Genomic DNA, 19,345 nt, shown 5'->3' on the forward strand with positions numbered 1-19,345 from the left:
TTATCCAATTTTATCATTATTGGATTATTTTCTATTTTTGAATTATAAAGTTGATAGTTACGAAATAATAAGGATTTTATATGATTTGAGTTAAATAATTAATATTTTAAATATTAATACTGCTATTTTGGAAAATAGAGGAATTAGAGGAATTAAGTATATTATTTCTGATTTTTGGATTTGGACTTTTCATCGAAAAATAATTTGTAAATTGATGAGCCAATAGTATTTTTATGCTTTATCATTGTTGGGTTAAAATCTATTTTTAATTACTATATCGGTCCTATTTTTATTTGAAAGTACGAAACTACCCCTAATCCTAAAAACCCTAACCCAGTTACCCATTCCCTTTAACCCAACAGCCACCAGCACCCTTCCCTAACAACCAGCAGCAGCAACGGCTACAGAGATGAAAGAAAGAAAGAAATAGAAGAGGAAACAAGGGAAGGGGGTCCGCCGGAAGAGAGATCTGAGGGGGAATAAAGGAGACCGGAAGAGGAGGGGAGAAGGAGGCCACGTTGCTACAGCTGCTACCAATCCGCGCTGCCATGGTCGTTCCGCCCACGGAGCCATGAGTCGCGCCTTGTCATTAAACGGAAGAGGGAAGGAGGGAAAGGAAGGGCATCGCTGGCCTGGCGCCACTACCGCTGTGGCGTCCTGCCGTCCTTGCCCAGTTGAGGCCGCCGCTGTCACTCGCGGGGTCATCTCCGTCATAGGTCAGGACTGAGGTGAGAGAGGAGGAGACTAACGAGAGGGCTGGAGCGCAAGAAGGGAGGAAGGTCTCGCGAGGAGGGTTTGTGCCGTTGCCGCTCTGCCCAATCGCCGCCTGTGCTGCCAGATCCGTCGCGGTCAGTTGCCACGGGGTCGCTGTCAAGCCGCGTCAGAGGGGGAGCGCCGTCGCCGTGTCTCCGTCGCATCTGAAGACGTCGGTTGTTACTGCTGCTAGTGAGGGGGAAACAAGATGAATCCCTTTCATTTTTGATGTTCTGGTCACTGTTGCTGAGAGGCCACCGCTACTGCCTCCATTTCCGACACAGATACCCTTGGTGCTGCCACTAGAAGGTCGCTGGAATCAGTTAGAACTTCCGTTCTGATTCTACTCTGTTCGGTTGATGTCTTGGTCGCCATTCCAACGCCGATGCCGTTGTTAGAGTCACCGGGAAACCTTGCCGGTAAGGGTTTTAAAGTTTTGGCTTCTGTCCTTTTGGAATTCTGGAAAGATTGTTGATACTGCGTGGTGGTGGTACAGTTGATATTATCACAGATTCGGGCCGCCGCCGTCGCTCGGAAGTTATTGGCGGAGCCGCTGCCGGGTCGATTTGGAGTTGTGGCTGCTTCGCTTTGTTAATTTAGTGAGTATTTCTATTTCGAAAGCCTCGCGTTAGTATTTTGCTGTGTTCAGTTAATGAATATGAATTTTAGTAACGTGGAGTAAAGTCCTGATTGTTGTATGTTGCGATTAGAGTCATTGAGATTGTTGCGAAAAACAAGCGGAGCCGGGATTTTGGTTGTTGATTTCGAATTGAGGCGGAAAGGACTCTGTGAGACGTTGGGTTATGGAATTTGCGTTTTGAGGTAGGGGCGCTTTCCAAAAACTATGTTTTATGTATTGGAATTATTATATATGGATACTGATGTGAGACAATGTATTTGGTGATTGTATAGGACTTATGTGATGTTGATTATCCTGGATGAATGTAATTATATGTTTGAATGGATTATTATTGGTTTTGATGAATGGATTTGTTGTGTGGTTTTGTGAAACGAAATGCTTTTGTAGTTGATTCTTTTAAAGCTTTGATATCTAAGTTTAATCCGTTGAGGATTGATTTGAATTGAGTCAATTATTTGATGATGTGAAAAAGTCGAATTCACTTTTGAATTCAGCCTGGTTTATTCTAATTGACTTGGTTTGGACAAATGATTTATTACTGAGCCATTTTTTTAAAGCTTTAGAAATGAGTTAAAACAGTTAATATTGAGTTGATTTTGAAATGTTTTCCCTGAGATATGCCACTGAGGAGACTGTTGGATTTAGCTTGCTTTTGAATTGATTTCTGGTTTTGAGCTGTTGAAAAGGAATGAGAAACGGTTTAGTTGGGACCCGAATCGGGTGGCAAAAGTCTAAGTTTTAGGGGAGGTGCTGCTAAAATTTCTGCAAAATCCTAGTATTGTTTGAAAAGTTATTTAAAAAGGGTTGGATTTGAGAAATTGTATTATTTGATTTATTAAGAGAATATTTGTGTTTTCAAGCTTAATTTATTTAATGAACTTTATGCGTTAAGTTCAGCTTATTTAGAAATGAACTATTTTTACCGTTTGAATCACTGAAGGAAAGAATGATGCTCTAATATTGATTTCAATATAAAAAGGGGCTTTTAGTGATTTTAAAAGAATCTAGACTTTTGATTGAGTAATTAAGTTTGAGGCAATTTGGAAGAGTTAGAAAAATGGGTTCCAAAAAGAAACCTGAAAGTGGTTTGATTCAAATGAACCGGTTTCATTTCAAATGGGTTGATTTTTGAACCGGGTTGAAACTTGTGATTTTGAATGGTCGGTTTCATAATAAATTCAGTTTTATTTGCTTGAACCGAGAATCTATGATTTTAAGAGTTTCAATGAATTTTAAGGAATTGATATAGGTTGACTTCCCCTAAAGACTTGGGTCTCTGCCGAGAAACTTTTGTAATAAAATCCCATTGTTGGATGGGTGATTTTGAATACTTTGAAATAAATCCTTAACTTACCATGGTTTTGGAAGTTTTGGAAAGAGAATGCCGAGAGTGGCTTTGTTTTAAAAAGGGAACTCACTTTGAGTAAATTTGGCTTATGAGTTTGAAATGATTTGAGAAATGAGATCTTTAAAGCCAAGGCTGAAAAGAGTTGAAATTTGATTTCAAAGTGAAATGAATTGAGAGAAAGTGATTTGTGGCTTAAATGCCGATTTTATGAACTTTGATGATGTTGAGTGGTGGAAGTGCTATTTGTTATGAGCTAGAATAGCTGTGTATGGTATTGAATTATGGCTAATTGCCGAATGAGTTATAAGCCGTATGGCTGGCTATAAATTATAAATTTAAGCCGAAGGGCTGTATTTCTTAATAAGTTGGTTGGTTCTGGATTGAACCATGAGCCGGATGGCTGAGATGGATAGTGATCCATGGTTGAATGTAAATGCATGTATGCAATTGAATGAATTGTGAATTTAAGCCGAATGGCTGAGATGAATGTCATAAGCGAGTATGCTTGTGTTTTCTCTCTGGTTGTAAGGGTGACAGGGCACCGATACCCTCTAATGGTGACAGGGCGCAGATACCCTCTAATGGTGACAGGGCGCAGATACCCTCTAATGGCGACAGGGCGCAGATACCCTCTAATGATATTAATGCGTAACAGAGAGATTGTATCCGGGTTAGCTACCGGACATGTCGGGTTAGTTTGGTAACCGACAGATGATATCATCAGCCACTAGGGACAGGCATGCATCATATGCATCTATGTGATATTGTTTGGGTGTGCATACTATACTTGGTTTGCCTATGTGATTAATTGCTAATTGTTCTACCTGAAATAACTGTTTGTTTGTGCTTGCATCTTTCTATTTGTGATTGCTACTGAGACTCTGTTGGACTGTGGTGATTGGTTGATGATTGGATTGTTTGGGCCTAGGGCCATGGATGGACTGAGACGAACTGATGGTTGATTTCGGTTTTGTGTTTCTGGTTTAGAATAAAATATGAAAGGCTATTTTAGTTCGGCATAGATAAACCGTTTTGAAAGGCTTTTGAGTTTTCGAGAATTGAATGTTCCTCTTTCGGAAAAGGATTTCAAATTTCTCTTTTATTGTAAACCGTTGTTTTTGAAAAGAGGCATAAGACGGTTATTAATCACTGGTACGGTTTATCTTCACGTATCCTATTATAGTAATTCCCAAAAACCCTCTACTGAGAATCCTTTCGAGGATGATGTTCTCACCCCCCTACATTTTCCCCTTTCAGGATATGGGCGCTGAAGTCACAAAGAGTTTATTTAATTGTTGTTGTGATGCTCTGTATTGTTTTAGTTATGGTTTATTGTACCCTCGCATTTATCTTGATATTTTCTGTAAGAGGGATAGGAATTGTGTTGGATGATGCTTGTAATATTATTTGGATGTACTGTTGATGAGCTTTGTAAGTTGCATGGTATCTATGGATATACGTTATCGAATGTAGTATCTTAGGAGCGATATTGTGGTAAAAAGTTTTAAACAGGCTCATATTTTAGTATTAAATAGTATAAGTGTTGTCGTAATGTCCGAGCTATCAGAGTCGCGCAGCCGGAAGTGTGAGCTTTGGTAGTTAGGGTGTTACATTATGGTATCAGAGCGGTCTTTCCTGTAGAGCCTGAGGAATGGACCAACTATGCTTCAATTGCATACTCTGAGCGCTTGTCATGTATTAGGTCTTGTCGAATGACGAGAGTTAGAGCTTTATGCACATGGCAGTCTATTTATTAACGCTGTTAGTCTTGCATTGCATGATTCTTGGTATTATGTTTGGCCGGCTTAATATTAGTGAATTTTGTATATGAAAGCACTAATGGGTTATTATAGATGATATACTATTTTTGAGTAAAGCGAATCGTGGGTTTTTAGAATGTTAGAAACTATTTCTCGAGGCTATTCAGTTGTGTATCTTAGATTTTGTCCGACTTGACCTGTTCTTTCATGTCTTAACTTGAAGTTCTTGTTTGCTACTCCTCTTGAAAAGTAGTTTGATGTTTCCACTCTATTCCTTTATTCATATGCATTCTTGTTTGATCCTAAGCGCATATGCTTGTTTGAAATCCTTGTTGTATCTATCTTTCTCTGTTTGAGTTCTTCTTGATTCACGTGTTCTTTGATACAGCTTTGAACTTGTCTTAATGTGCTGTGCTTTTTGACTCCAGGTTCCGGGTCCATTCTTAGAGAACTTGTTGTTTCAGTTTTCCTCTTACTTGACAGTGATTACAACCAATTTTGAGATTTTTATGAAAATTGCTGTTGAATAGATACATACTTATCTATATATGAAACTTTGAAGACTTCTTATACAGTTTAATAACTATTTATTTCTAATGCCTCGTTTGTATTTTTACTAGTTTATGGGACTGCATTTACTTTAAATTACAATTTGACCTTCTAGTAATTTTACTATAGTTCCAATGCACATCTTCATTTGATTATGTATTTGGATATTTTTCAAAATTTTGAAAAGAAAGGATTTACCACTTTTGTCTCGGTTGAGTTTCGTTTGATGAACTACACTTGATTTATTTTTGGTTTGAGTTTGATTTAGCATACCACATTGTTTATGCCATTGTTGCTTCTTTTGAAAATGTTGGACTCATAGCTTTCTTCTTATGAACGGACTAAATTCTCTCTTAAGCCTTCCATCTCTACGGACGCCATACTTGACTTTGTCTTTAACTAATCTTTTGCACCTTGTGAACATTACCATTGGTTTTGGTTCTCTTTCTCTTGTAAATTTCATCCTTATATGAATTAGTTTGATTCGTTTCAAATTAGTGCATTGTTTATTTTCTCATTGTCTCTAACAGAGTTTTTAGTCAAAGATTTATCCTTGAGAAGTTACTAATGATTGAGTTGTCTTTTCCTATGATTTTTGTATTCTTTTGAATCAATTGAAAGCTGGTTTGATGTCTCACGCCTAGTAGATCATGTTTTAACTATTTTGATTTAAGATTCTTTCTTTTATGGCTTGACTCCTTTTAAGTACATTCTAATCTCCTTGAATATCCTTCTGAGATTTACATTATGGTATCAGAGCGGTCTTTCCTGTAGAGCCTGAGGAATGGACCGACTATGCTTCAATTGCATACTCTGAGCGCTTGTCATGTATTAGGTCTTGTCGAATGACGAGAGTTAGAGCTTTATGCACATGGCAGTCTATTTATTAACGCTGTTAGTCTTGCATTGCATGATTCTTGGTATTATGTTTGGCCGGCTTAATATTAGTGAATTTTGTATATGAAAGCACTAATGGGTTATTATAGATGATATACGATTTTTGAGTAAAGCGAATCGTGGGTTCTTAGAACGTTAGAAACTATTTCTCGAGGCTATTCAGTTGTGTATCTTAGATTTTGTCCGACTTGACCTGTTCTTTCATGTCTTAACTTGAAGTTCTTGTTTGCTACTCCTCTTGAAAAGTAGTTTGATGTTTCCACTCTATTCCTTTATTCATATGCATTCTTGTTTGATCCTAAGCGCATATGCTTGTTTGAAATCCTTGTTGTATCTATCTTTCTCTGTTTGAGTTCTTCTTGATTCACGTGTTCTTTGATACAGCTTTGAACTTGTCTTAATGTTCTGTGCTTTTTGACTCCAGGTTCCGGGTCCATTCTTAGAGAACTTGTTGTTTCAGTTTTCCTCTTACTTGACAGTGATTACAACCAATTTTGAGATTTTTATGAAAATTGCTGTTGAATAGATACATACTTATCTATATAATAAACTTTGAAGATTTCATATACAGTTTAATAACTATTTATTTCTAATGCCTCGTTTGTATTTTTACTAGTTTATGGGACTGCATTTACTTTAAATTACAATTTGACCTTCTAGTAATTTTACTATAGTTCCAATGCACATCTTCATTTGATTATATATTTGGATATTTTTCAAAATTTTGAAAAGAAAGGATTTACCACTTTTGTCTCGGTTGAGTTTCGTTTGATGAACTACACTTGATTTATTTTTGGTTTGAGTTTGATTTAGCATACCACATTGTTTATGCCATTGCTGCTTCTTTTGAAAATGTTGGACTCATAACTTTCTTCTTATGAACGGACTAAATTCTCTCTTAAGCCTTCCATCTCTACGAACGCCATACTTGACTTTGTCTTTAACTAATCTTTTGCACCTTGTGAACATTACCATTGGTTTTGGTTCTCCTTCTCTTGTAAATTTCATCCTTATATGAATCAGTTTGATTCGTTTCAAATTAGTGCATTGTTTATTTTCTCATTGTCTCTAACAGAGTTTTTAGTCAAAGATTTATCCTTGAGAAGTTACTAATGATTGAGTTGTCTTTTCCTATGATTTTTGTATTCTTTTGAATCAATTGAAAGCTGGTTTGATGTCTCACGCCTAGTAGATCATGTTTTAACTATTTTGATTTAGGATTCTTTCTTTTATGGCTTGACTCCTTTTAAGTATATTCTAATCTCCTTGAATATCCTTCTGAGATTTACATTATGGTATCAGAGCGGTCTTTCCTGTAGAGCCTGAGGAATGGACCGACTATGCTTCAATTGCATACTCTGAGCGCTTGTCATGTATTAGGTCTTGTTGAATGACGAGAGTTAGAGCTTTATGCACATGGCAGTCTATTTATTAACGCTGTTAGTCTTGCATTGCATGATTCTTGGTATTATGTTTGGCCGGCTTAATATTAGTGAATTTTGTATATGAAAGCACTAATGGGTTATTATAGATGATATACGATTTTGAGTAAAGCGAATCGTGGGTTTTTAGAACGTTAGAAACTATTTCTCGAGGCTATTCAGTTGTGTATCTTAGATTTTGTCCGACTTGACCTGTTCTTTCATGTCTTAACTTGAAGTTCTTGTTTGCTACTCCTCTTGAAAAGTAGTTTGATGTTTCCACTCTATTCCTTTATTCATATGCATTCTTGTTTGATCCTAAGCGCATATGCTTGTTTGAAATCCTTGTTGTATCTATCTTTCTCTATTTGAGTTCTTCTTGATTCACGTGTTCTTTGATACAGTTTTGAACTTGTCTTAATGTGCTGTGCTTTTTGACTCCAGGTTCCGGGTCCATTCTTAGAGAACTTGTTGTTTCAGTTTTCCTCTTACTTGACAGTGATTACAACCAATTTTGAGATTTTTATGAAAATTGCTGTTGAATAGATACATACTTATCTATATATGAAACTTTGAAGATTTCTTATACAGTTTAATAACTATTTATTTCTAATGCCTCGTTTGTATTTTTACTAGTTTATGGGACTGCATTTACTTTAAATTACAATTTGACCTTCTAGTAATTTTACTATAGTTCCAATGCACATCTTCATTTGATTATGTATTTGGATATTTTTCAAAATTTTGAAAAGAAAGGATTTACCACTTTTGTCTCGGTTGAGTTTCGTTTGATGAACTACACTTGATTTATTTTTGGTTTGAGTTTGATTTAGCATACCACATTGTTTATGCCATTGCTGCTTCTTTTGAAAATGTTGGACTCATAGCTTTCTTCTTATGAACGGACTAAATTCTCTCTTAAGCCTTCCATCTCTACGAACGCCATACTTGACTTTGTCTTTAACTAATCTTTTGCACCTTGTGAACATTACCATTGGTTTTGGTTCTCCTTCTCTTGTAAATTTCATCCTTATATGAATTAGTTTGATTCGTTTCAAATTAGTGCATTGTTTATTTTCTCATTGTCTCTAACAGAGTTTTTAGTCAAAGATTTATCCTTGAGAAGTTACTAATGATTGAGTTGTCTTTTCCTATGATTTTTGTATTCTTTTGAATCAATTGAAAGCTGGTTTGATGTCTCACGCCTAGTAGATCATGTTTTAACTATTTTGATTTAGGATTCTTTCTTTTATGGCTTGACTCCTTTTAAGTACATTCTAATCTCCTTGAATATCCTTCTGAGATTTATGCATAATAACATTACGAGAATATTTTTTTAAATTATAGTTCACTTTGTTCTAACAGTATAAATTATGCATGACACAAAAGATTTATAAAATCAAACTACTTTTACAAAAAAGTCGTAAGTTGACAAAAGTTTCTAACTAAGAAGACCAAGATATTTGCAGATAAAAAATTAAATAATAAGATTTTTAGTTATTATTTTTATATGAAAACGTCTAATTTTTTATTAGTAATTAATTTTAACATTCGTTATCGAAAATTTAAAATAATTTAATGTGTATAATTTTACATTTAAAATATTTTAATTGTAAAAAAATATCGAATGACATATTTTGATTTGTCAAATTACTAATATAAAATATAATTATATATAGAGTAAAAATAGTAGAGAGAAATATAAAAATGGAGAGAGGTAGATGAGAGAATTTAGAAAATGAGTTTATTAATTTTGAAAGAAAAAAATTCTCAAGGATCTATTTGTCCTTCGAACTTTATTTGTAAAATGACGTCAAGGACTTATTTGTCCTTCGAACTTTTTTCCCCTTCCAACGTGGCACCGTAACGGACACATGAACACCGTTTCAGCCACGTCAGCCAGTTCCGTTAGGTGTATGAGAGGCAAATAGACGGAAGGACTAAATTGTCCTCTATTTGTTAAAGTCAGGGACTTTTTTGTATTTAAATTTTGTCAAGGATGTATTTGTCAAAAGTTTGAAAAGTCAAGGACTCCTAAATATTAATTGTAATATTGTAATATAATTATAATAATATAATTTTTAAAATAAATTTATTTAGAGAAATATAAATTGATTATTAATAACTGGTGCCATTATCATATTATTATTATTATTATTATTATTAAAAAATATTTTTGATTGATAATTGATAAATAGTTTAATAATGTATTAAATATTAATTTTTAATAACTATAATAAATATATTTTTCTAAATTATAATAAAGATATTTTGTATAAAATAATTTAGAATAGAGAAAAGTATATTCATTTTGGAGGGAAAACGGAGTCACGAGGGATCGACACCTCACCTTCATTAGTTGGGGAAAAACCTAGTTTTAGTATATTAAGTAGATTAATATTATAACTTAATAATTAATATTAATATTCTTATTGATAATTAATTTAATAATGCATTAAATATTAATTTTATATAATTATAATAAATATATTTTCCTAAATTAGTATAATTATTTATTTTTTATTAAATGCTAATTGTAATATAATTATAATAAAGATATTTTTATAAAACAAATTTAAAAGAGAAAATAGTACATTTATTTTGGAGGAAAAAAAACTCACGAGGAGACACCTCACCTTCATTAGGTAGGGAGAAAACTCAGTTTTAGTATATTAAGTAGATAGATAAAATTTTAATAATAATACACGGATAATTAAAATAGCTTATATACGGGTTTTTGAAGTTGTTGTTGTTATTATTATTATTATTATTATTATTATTATTATTATTATTATTATTATTATTATTATTATTATTATTATTGGATAATGAATAAAAATTAGAATTATATAAATATTTTAAAATCAATATAATTTAAATAACTAAAAATATTTAAAATCAATGTGCGTTATTAATATCATAAGATTTGATCATTTTATGATTAGAATCAAATATTCTTATCATGATTACCACGACCGGTGCAATTATCATATCATTATCACATATTATTATTATTATTATTATTATTATTATTATTATTATTATTATTATTATTATTATTATTATTATTAAAAGTATTTTCAATTGATAATTGATAAGTAGTTTAATAATGCATTAAATATTGATTTGATATAATTATAATGAAGATATGTTTCTAAATTAATATAATTATAATAAAGATATTTTTTATAAAATAATTTAGAATAGAGAATTGTGTATTCATTTTAGAGGGAAAACGGAGTCACGAGAGATCGACACCTCACCTTTATTAGTTGGGGGAAAACCCAGTTTTAGTATATTAAGTAGATTAAATGTTATAAATTATATGGTCAAATTATATTTATATTTAGCATACTTGTCAAAATCGAATTAGTGGTCGAATTAGTCAGACTACTAGTTCATTGATTTATTAGTTCAACCAATAAGTCATTAGTTGAATTGATAAAAACTGGTTTCATATAAATATAAAAATATAAATAATCAAAAACCTAAAACTAAAATTTAAAATGAACGCGCTCTCTGCCTCTTATGAGCGGATATTTTATACGCTTTTTGTCATCATTTTCATATAGTTTTTAGCATGTTTTGTTTAATTTTTATTAAGTTTTCATAGGTTTTAGTGTAAAATTCTCATTTTTGGATTCTAATTTGAGTTTTTGTGTTTTTGTACAATTTCAGGTATTTTCTGGCTGAAATTGAGGAGTTGGAGCAAAATTTTGATTCAGAGACTGAGAAAGCACTACAGATGCTGTCTAGATCTGACCTCCTTGCACTCGGAAGAGCTTTTCTGGAGCTACAGAAGTCCAAATAGAGCGTTCTTAATGGCTATGGAAAGCTGACTTCTAGAGCTTTACAGCATTGTATAGTAGTTCATACTTTGCTTCAGAATAGAAGGCCCAAAACTGGTGTCTAACGCCAGCCTCCTGCCCCCTTCCAAGCGTCCAGCGTCCATACTTTACTTTTCGTTTACCACTATGTTTTCTATCAGTAGGATTTCTAAACCTCCTAGGTTGAGGGGAGGAGCCCTGATGAGTTTTATGGATTAATAAAAGTATTACTGTTTCTCTTCAATCCGTGTTTGATTTAATTCTAAGATGTATCTTCATTCTTCAACTTGATGAATAGGATGATCCGTGACAATTATCTTCATTCTTCATACTAAGATCGCATGCTTGACAACCACCCGTGTTCTTCTTGGGTTCGTGTGAATACTTAAGTTGAAAGCATCAAACCGCCAGCTTGATTATACATCTCTTAGAGGGCTAATCCATGACTCCGTTGGGACTTCTCGAGACACTAGTTCAGCCGAGGTATGGGGAGATTAAGGTCTCTGTGGTAGAGGCTAGAACCAAGGCGCAGCATCCTCTGATCTGGAAGATTCGACCTTGTCTGTGGCGTTTTGAGTAGGATCACCAAAGAGAATGAACTGTAGAAGCTTCACCCTCAATCAGAATGGATCCGCACTAACCCTGGGGTTCAGATCTGGAGGAGTATTGCCAGTTGCTCAAACTAGCGTCAATCACATACAGCCTTAACCATCCTCTTTTCATAGTTTACACGACATCTGAGTTCTGATTACCCTTTTCCTTTTATTTCCTTTTATGCAATCACAAACATACCTACATCTCTTATTCGCCTGACTAAGATCTACAAGATAACCATCTTGCTTCAAGCCACAATTCTCGTGGGATCGACCTTGACTCGCTTAGGTATTACTTGGATGACCCAGTGCACTTGCTGGTTCAGTTGTTCAAAGTGTGGGGATTCGTGCACCAACTTTTTGGCGCCGTTACCGGGAATTGTTCGAGTTTGGACAACAAACAAATTATCTTATTTCCTAGATCAGGTATTGTCTTTAATTTTGTTAGAGTCTTTTATTTTATTTTTCTTTTTTCGAAAAAATAAAAAACTTTTTTCAAAAGAATTTTCTTTTCTTTGTTTAATCCTTGTTTTTGGTTTGAGTCTTTTGTTTTTGTTCTCGTTGAAATTTTCAAAATTTTTGAGTTTTTCTTTTTAAAAGTTTTTAAAAATAGTTTTTTTTTGTTTGAATCTTGTGTCAATCTTTAAGTTTGGTGTCTTCTTGTGTCTTTTCTTTAAATTTTCAAAAATTTGTGTGTTTGGTTTTCAAAAATTTTATGTTTGGTGTCCTTTGCATGTTCTTGTATTTTTTGAATTCTTTGAGTCTTGTTCTTGGTGTTCTTCTTGATCTTCAATGAGTTCTTGTTTTCTTTTTGTTTAAATCTTAAAAATTTTAAGTTTGGTGTCTCTTTATGTTTTTCTTGTTAATTTTCGCACACTAGGTCCCCTTTGATTTAAAAATTTTAAGTTTGATATTTTTTTTGTTGGTTTTCTCTTTCTTCGTTAAATTCAAAAACAAAAAAAATTTTCTATTTTTATTTTAATTAAATTTTTGAAAATCACATTAAAAATTCAGATTTTAATTTTAAATTATTATCTTATCTTATCTTATCTTAATTTCAAATTTTAAAAATCATATCTTTTTCAAAATCTTATCTTATCTTTTTATCTTTCTTAAAAATTCAAAAATCTTATCTTATCTTATTTCAAATTTTAAAATTCAATTTCAAAATTCAAAAATTTAAATTTCAAATTTCAAATCTCAAAATTAAATCTTTTCAAAAATCAAATCTTTTTCAAATCTTTATCTTATCTTGTTGATTTTTTCAAAATTCAAAATTTAAAATTTCAAATTCGATTTCAAAATTTAAATTTAAATTTCAAAATTCAAAATTTCAAATTTAATTTTTAAATTTCAAATTTTAAATTCAAATCTTTTTAATATAAAGCTTGTCTTCTCTTAACTTCCTTCTTATCTTTCTTACCTAACTTAGCTTATCTTTTCTATCTTATCTTCTTTTAATTTTTAAAATTAAATCTTTTTCAAATATTTTTAAAATCAAATATTTTCTAATCTTCTATCTTATCTTGTTTTTAAATCTTTCTTAATTAGTTACTTATCTTCTCTCTCTTCTTTTTTGAAAACTTTCTAACTAATTATTCTCTCTTCTAATTTTTGAAAATCCTTCTTCTATTTTTCTCTCTTCTTTTTCAAAATTCATAATTACATTTTTAATTATTTTTAATTAATTAACCTTTATTTTTGAATTACATTAATAAATGAAACAAAAACAAAAATATTTTAATTCCTGTTTATCTTTTCTATTTCTAATTCTTCTCCTCTCTACTTCTATTTATTCGAATTATTCTTCTCTCTTTTTTTATCTTCATTCTTCTATCCTCCTCTTTTTTTTTTTCACATCTCACAGGGAGTCCTCTGTTCTTGAACATAGAGCTCCCATTCTCTTCTGTCCTTGGTTTCTTCTTTTTTTGTTTATGACCAGGAACAGGGATAAAGAACCCCTCTTTAATCTTGATCCTGAACTTGAAAGAACTTTAAGGAAGAGCTTACAATAAATTAAAGTACAACACTTTGGAAGAAACATTTCAGAAAATTTTGAACAAAAAGTAGAAGACATGGCCGAACAGGAAGGAGAAGCAAGAAAGGTTCTTGGTGACTTCACCATCCCTACCTCAGACTTTTATGGCAGAAGTATCTCTGTACCTACCATTGGAGCTAATAACTTTGAGCTTAAGCCTTAGTTAGTCTCTCTTCTGCAACAGAATTGCAAGTTCCATGGACTTCCAATGGAAGATCCACATCAGTTCTTAGCTAAATTCTTGCAGATTTGTGATACTGTTAAGACCAATGGAGTGAATCCTGAGGTCTACAAACTTATGCTTTTTTCCTTTGCTGTTAGAGACAAAGCTAAGATATGGTTGGATTATCAACCAAAAGAGAGCCTAGACTCTTGGAAAAAGCTGGTTAATGCTTTCTTGGCAAAATTCTTTCCCCCTCAAAGAATGAGCAAAATCAGAGTGGAAGTTCAAACCTTCGGACAAAAAGAAGGTGAATCCTATTCCGAGGGTTACCTGAAACTGTAGGTTGATCTCGGTCGAGATCTTCTGTGTTGGTCGGAGTTGACGTGTCCGGCAAGTGTGTAGCGGTCGAAGCTGGTGTGTCCGACTTATAAGACTGAAAGTGCTGCTGATATGTGTTATACCTGGGTGCTCCAATGTATTTATAATGGTGAGATGTGGCCTTCTGTGGATAAGATAAGTTAGTTATCTTATCTTATCTTTTATCTTTAAGTGAGGACATCTTATCTTTAAGGGAACCGCCTTTCTCTCTGTAGGCTTGGGCCGCCTTAGGATTTGAGACGTGTTCCTCTATTTGGGCCCTTCCTTGGGCTTTCGTGGGGACTTGACCGAGATCTTTGGGAAGAGGTCGGGTTGTCCTGACCTGAAGAGGTCGGTCACTTTGTCTGTCGAACATCCCGGGTCGGTCATCTCGACCCAGGGTATGAACAGTGCCCATGCTTGAGCTCGGTCTTCTTTTTTAAGGTCCGCTCTTTGACTTCTGTCCTTCTTTGGTGAAGCCGAACTCAAGCAGTTTGTCGATTCCTTTGTAGCTGCTTTTGAATGTAGAACGTTCCCTCTAAAAGATGCGCGCTTTTATATCGGCGCTTGTTTGGGAACGTGCGAGGGTTTAATGCTTTCTTTAATTTTGAGCATTGATAGCCCCATTTTCCCTGGGCTCTTTACTTTGATTTTGAAAAACCCAGAAAACGGTTTCTCTCATTTTATTTTCCTTGTAACCTCTTCGTAACTTTTTCCGCTTCTCTCTTCGCTCTCTTTCTTTCGCTTGCGTTTCTGCTTCCTGGCGTTAGTGGCGTCACTCGGCGGTTTCCTAGGCAACTTTCATTTCTGTCCCTTTTTCAAAGTTTCTTCCGTCTCCAGGTTAGTCCCTTTTTATGCTTTCTCTTTGATTGTGGTTTTGTGATGAGGTTTCGGTTTTGATCCTCTCTTTTTGGAAAAGTTTGGATCTTTCTGTTTTCCTTGAGCCCTAGATTTGTTGAAATGTGCTTTCTGAGAGTTTTTCTATCTTCTGCATGATCCTTTTCGCCTTTGTTGGGTGCCTCTAGGGCTTTGCATGTTTTTGTTGTTTCTGTTCTTGGTACTGCTTGTCCATGTCTGTTCCTCGTTTATTTGAAGGTTGCTTTTGTCTGCTCTTTAAAAGGGTTGCATCTTTTAATGGTCTCTGCTTGGCGTGCTTTTTGCTGTAATGATTTTCTTGTGTTTTTGCTGAAAAGTGTTTGCTGTTTTGGATTCTTTTTGAGAAATGCTGGGATGCAAACTTCACACTATTTTTTTGGAAACCTTGCCTTGTTACTGCCTCCAAAGGATGCCCCAGGACTTTGGTTTGAGTCTTGGGGTTTTCCTTTTCCTATTTTTCATTGCCTGAGAAGTATTGACCGAGTTGTTTTCTCCTTTTTCCGAGATGTTTGTAGTAACCTCATTTTCTTTTCTTACTTGTAGGATTAGTTGGCCTCATGTCTTCTCGCAATAATATTATAAAGATGTCGTCCAGAGTTCCCGAGGGGATGTCTGATTGGCTGGACTCCCTTGTTTTGTTGTGTGTTTCTGTTGTGGATGCTGAGTTTTGCACAGAACTGAGGAAGCGCCATAGGATTTGTGGTAACAATGCCCGTGAGGAGGATTATGAGCTTGTTGTCCGTGATTCTGACGAGGGAGTTTGCTTTCCGACTTCTGTTGAGGGAGAGCGTCCCTTCTTTTATGCTTATGAATACTTTTTTAGTCAGTTGAACGTTTCTTTTCCTTTTACTGCTTTTGAAACGGACCTATTGTGGTCGTGTAACATTGCTCCATCCCAGCTTCACCCGAATTCCTGGGGTTTTTTTTTTTAAATTTTCCAACTTCTCTGTTGTGAACTAGATGTAACACCTTCCCAGACTCTTTTTCTTTACTTGTTTGTTTCCGCCAAGCCTGGCGGTTCTTCAAAAAAGAAAGCTTCTTGGGTTTCTTTCCGGTCCGCCCAGGGCCATAAAGTGTTTGCGATGTATGATGAGTCCTTTAAGGACTTCAAGAACTACTTCTTTAAAGTTCGAGCTGTTGAGGGGGCCCGCCCCTTTTTTCTTGATGAAAGTGATGAGCCTGCTTTTCCTCTAGAGTGGCAAAAGAATGTAAGAGTGCCACGTTACACATGGGAAATGCTTAGTGGGCCTTTGTAGTTGTTCTTGAAGATTTGTGGGGGAAGCCTCCCCATCTGGATACGAAGAGATTTTTGAGTGATCCATCTTTGGTTCGAGCTGCTTTGGGTACTGTCTGATTTATTTTATACTTGCTTCCAAGCTTTTCTTCTCCTATGTTGTAACTTGTCTTTTGTGGTTGATTTTGTGTTTTTCAGAGATGTCGAAGAATAATGATTCTATGAAGGCCTACAAGAAGGTGAAGAAAGCCACTGCTGCTTTAAACATTTCGGCCAAGGCGGCCGGAGAGGGATCTTCTCAGGTTCTAGTTAAACCTCCTATACCTAGTTCTCCTGGGCCGAGGAAAGTAATTCCTATTCCTTGGGTTCGTCTGGTCGATCTTCCACAATCTTCTGCTGCAGCTTCTGGTGCCCCTCCTAGTAAGAAGCAAAAAACATCCGAGCCCTTCAACCTGGATGCCCCAGATTTTGATGCTATTGAGTTTGTTGACCAGCAAATTGCCCCTATGGTGGGCTTTCTAGGGACGACGTTTCTCTTCTTCAGCATCTGGATTTTATCACCAAAAGTAGTGTGAAGATGGCTCATATGGGTGCGGCTATATTCCGAACAGTTCAGGGGATTCCGATTCATGCCACAAAATCCTTCATGGAAGAGGCCAAGTCAGAATTTGATCGAATCAAGGGTCTGAAGGAGGAGTTGGAGGTGAAGTTGGCGAAGGTGGAGAAGGAGCTGGAGGGTGAGAAGGCTAGTTCTATTGCCTTGGCTGCTTCTTTGAAGCTGGCCGAGGACATGGCATTGAAACATAAGGATAGCTATGTCTCGGCTTATAGGGAATTGATGCATCTTCGGGAGGATTTGGAAACTGCTCGGGTTAATTATGGTGAGCTTCAGGGTCACCTTGTGGGTAGCGTAACTGCCGTCTCCAAGAACCTGATGGAGCAGTTCCGGGTTGTTGCTCCTGATGCTGATTTGACTCTCATCAGCCTGGACAATGTCGTGAGGGATGGTAAGATTGTCCCTGATGACCAGGATGATGATGAGACTGATCCTCCCCCAATGCCTTCTCTTAAGGTGTCGACCTCCTCTGTTCCTCACGTTACATCTGATCCGGATTGCCAGATTCTAAACCGGGATGATGGAACCGTGGATGCTGTGCCCCTTCAGACTCGCCCTCCATCTCCCTGTACTGATGCTGCCGGGAAGGCTCCTAATCTTAGCTGATCTTTTTTCTGGATATTTGTGTAAATAGCTGATGAGCGGATAATTTATACGCTTTTTGGCATTGTTTTTAGTATGTTTTTAGTATGTTTTAGTTAGTTTTTATTATATTTTTATTAGTTTTTAGTTAAAATTCACTTTTCTGGACTTTACTATGAGTTTGTGTGTTTTTCTGTGATTTCAGGTATTTTCTGGCTAAAATTGAGGGACCTGAGCAAAAATCTGATTCAGAGGCTAAAAAGGACTGCAGATGCTGTTGGATTCTGACCTCCTTGCACTCGAAGTGGATTTTCTGGAGCTACAGAAGCTCAATTGGCACGCTCTCAACTGCGTTGGAAAGTAGACATCCTGGGCTAATAGTCCATACTTTGCTCGAGATTTGATGGCCCAAACAGGCGTTCCAGGTCAGCTCAAAAATTCTGGCGCTTAACGCCGGAACTGGCACAAGAATGGGAGTTAAACGCCCAAACTGGCACAAAAGCTGGTGATGAGCGGATAATTTATACGCTTTTTGGCATTGTTTTTATATAGTTTTTAGCAAGTTTAAGCTACTTTTAGGGATGTTTTCATTAGTTTTTATGTTAAATTCACATTTCTGGACTTTACTATGAGTTTGTGTGTTTTTCTGTGATTTCAGGTAAATTCTGGCTGAAATTGAGGGACTTGAGCAAAACTCTGAAGAAGGCTGACAAAAGGACTGCTGATGCTGTTGGAATCTGACCTCCCTGCACTCGAAATGGATTTTCTGGAGCTACAAAACTCCAATTGGCGCGCTCTCAACGGCGTTGGAAAGTAGACATCCAGGGCTTTCCAGCAATATATAATAGTCCATACTTTATTCGAAGATTGATGACGTAACTTGGCGTTAAACGTCAAGTACACGCTGCTGTCTGGAGTTAAACGCCAGAAAAACGTCATGATCCGGAGTTGAACGCCCAAAACACGTCATAACTCGGAGTTCAACTCCAGAAAATGCCTCAGCTCGTGGATTAATCAAGCTCAGCCCAAGCATACACCAAGTGGGCCCCGGAAGTAGATTTATGCATCAATTACTTACTCATGTAAACCCTAGGAGCTAGTCTAAGTATATATAGAACATTTATCTATTGTATTAGATGTCTTTTGACCACGTTTCATCTTTGGTCTCAGTTTTATTTTATTCTTCATCTTAGGAGATCATTGATCACGTTTTAGGGGGCTGGCCATTCGGCCATGCCTGAACCCTTTGCTTATGTATTTTCAACGGTGGAGTTTCTGCACACCATAGATTAAGGGTGTGGAGCTCTGCTGTACCTCAAGTATTAATGAAGTTCTATTTTCTTTTATTCAAATCTCTCTTATTCTTATTCCAAGATATTCATTCGTACCCAAGAACATGATGAATGTGATGATAAGTAACCCTCATTATCATTCTCACTTATGAACACACGTGATTGACAACCACTTCCGTTCTACATGCAACAGAGCTTGAATGCGTATCTCTTAGATTCCCCAACAGAATCTTCGTGGTATAAGCTAGATAGATGGCGGCATTTATGAGGATCCGGAAAGTCTCACCTTGTCTGTGGTATTCTGAGTAGGATCCTGGGAATCCGGAAAGTCTAACCTTGTCTGTGGTATTCCGAGTAGGATTCCGGTAATGAATGACTGTGACGTGCTTCAAACTTGCA

General features: G+C 35.5%; 1 protein-coding gene and 1 long non-coding RNA gene across 3 annotated transcripts; both read left to right on the plus strand.

Annotated features, from left to right (window-relative positions):
- The first annotated feature begins 303 nt into the window (after positions 1–303).
- On the plus strand, positions 304–11,439 carry LOC112696784 (uncharacterized). 2 transcript variants are annotated; one of them, XR_003150914.3, is made up of 4 exons: positions 304–1,172; positions 1,250–1,352; positions 1,464–1,575; positions 11,047–11,439. It is a non-coding gene; the product is annotated as an uncharacterized lncRNA (long non-coding RNA). The 2 variants fall into 2 exon arrangements; XR_003150909.3 differs by lacking the exon at positions 11,047–11,439 and having other exon boundaries at positions 1,464–1,764.
- Positions 11,440–16,654: 5,215 nt separating this feature from the next.
- On the plus strand, positions 16,655–19,000 carry LOC140173469 (uncharacterized). Its single transcript, XM_072197185.1, has 2 exons — positions 16,655–18,159; positions 18,313–19,000. Exon 1 carries the CDS (start codon positions 17,034–17,036, stop codon positions 17,676–17,678), a length of 645 nt encoding a protein of 214 aa, XP_072053286.1. The 5' UTR covers positions 16,655–17,033; the 3' UTR covers positions 17,679–18,159; positions 18,313–19,000.
- Positions 19,001–19,345: the final 345 nt, after the last annotated feature.

Source organism: Arachis hypogaea, chromosome 6, assembly GCF_003086295.3.
Source record: "Arachis hypogaea cultivar Tifrunner chromosome 6, arahy.Tifrunner.gnm2.J5K5, whole genome shotgun sequence".
Classification (NCBI taxonomy): Eukaryota; Viridiplantae; Streptophyta; class Magnoliopsida; order Fabales; family Fabaceae; genus Arachis; species Arachis hypogaea.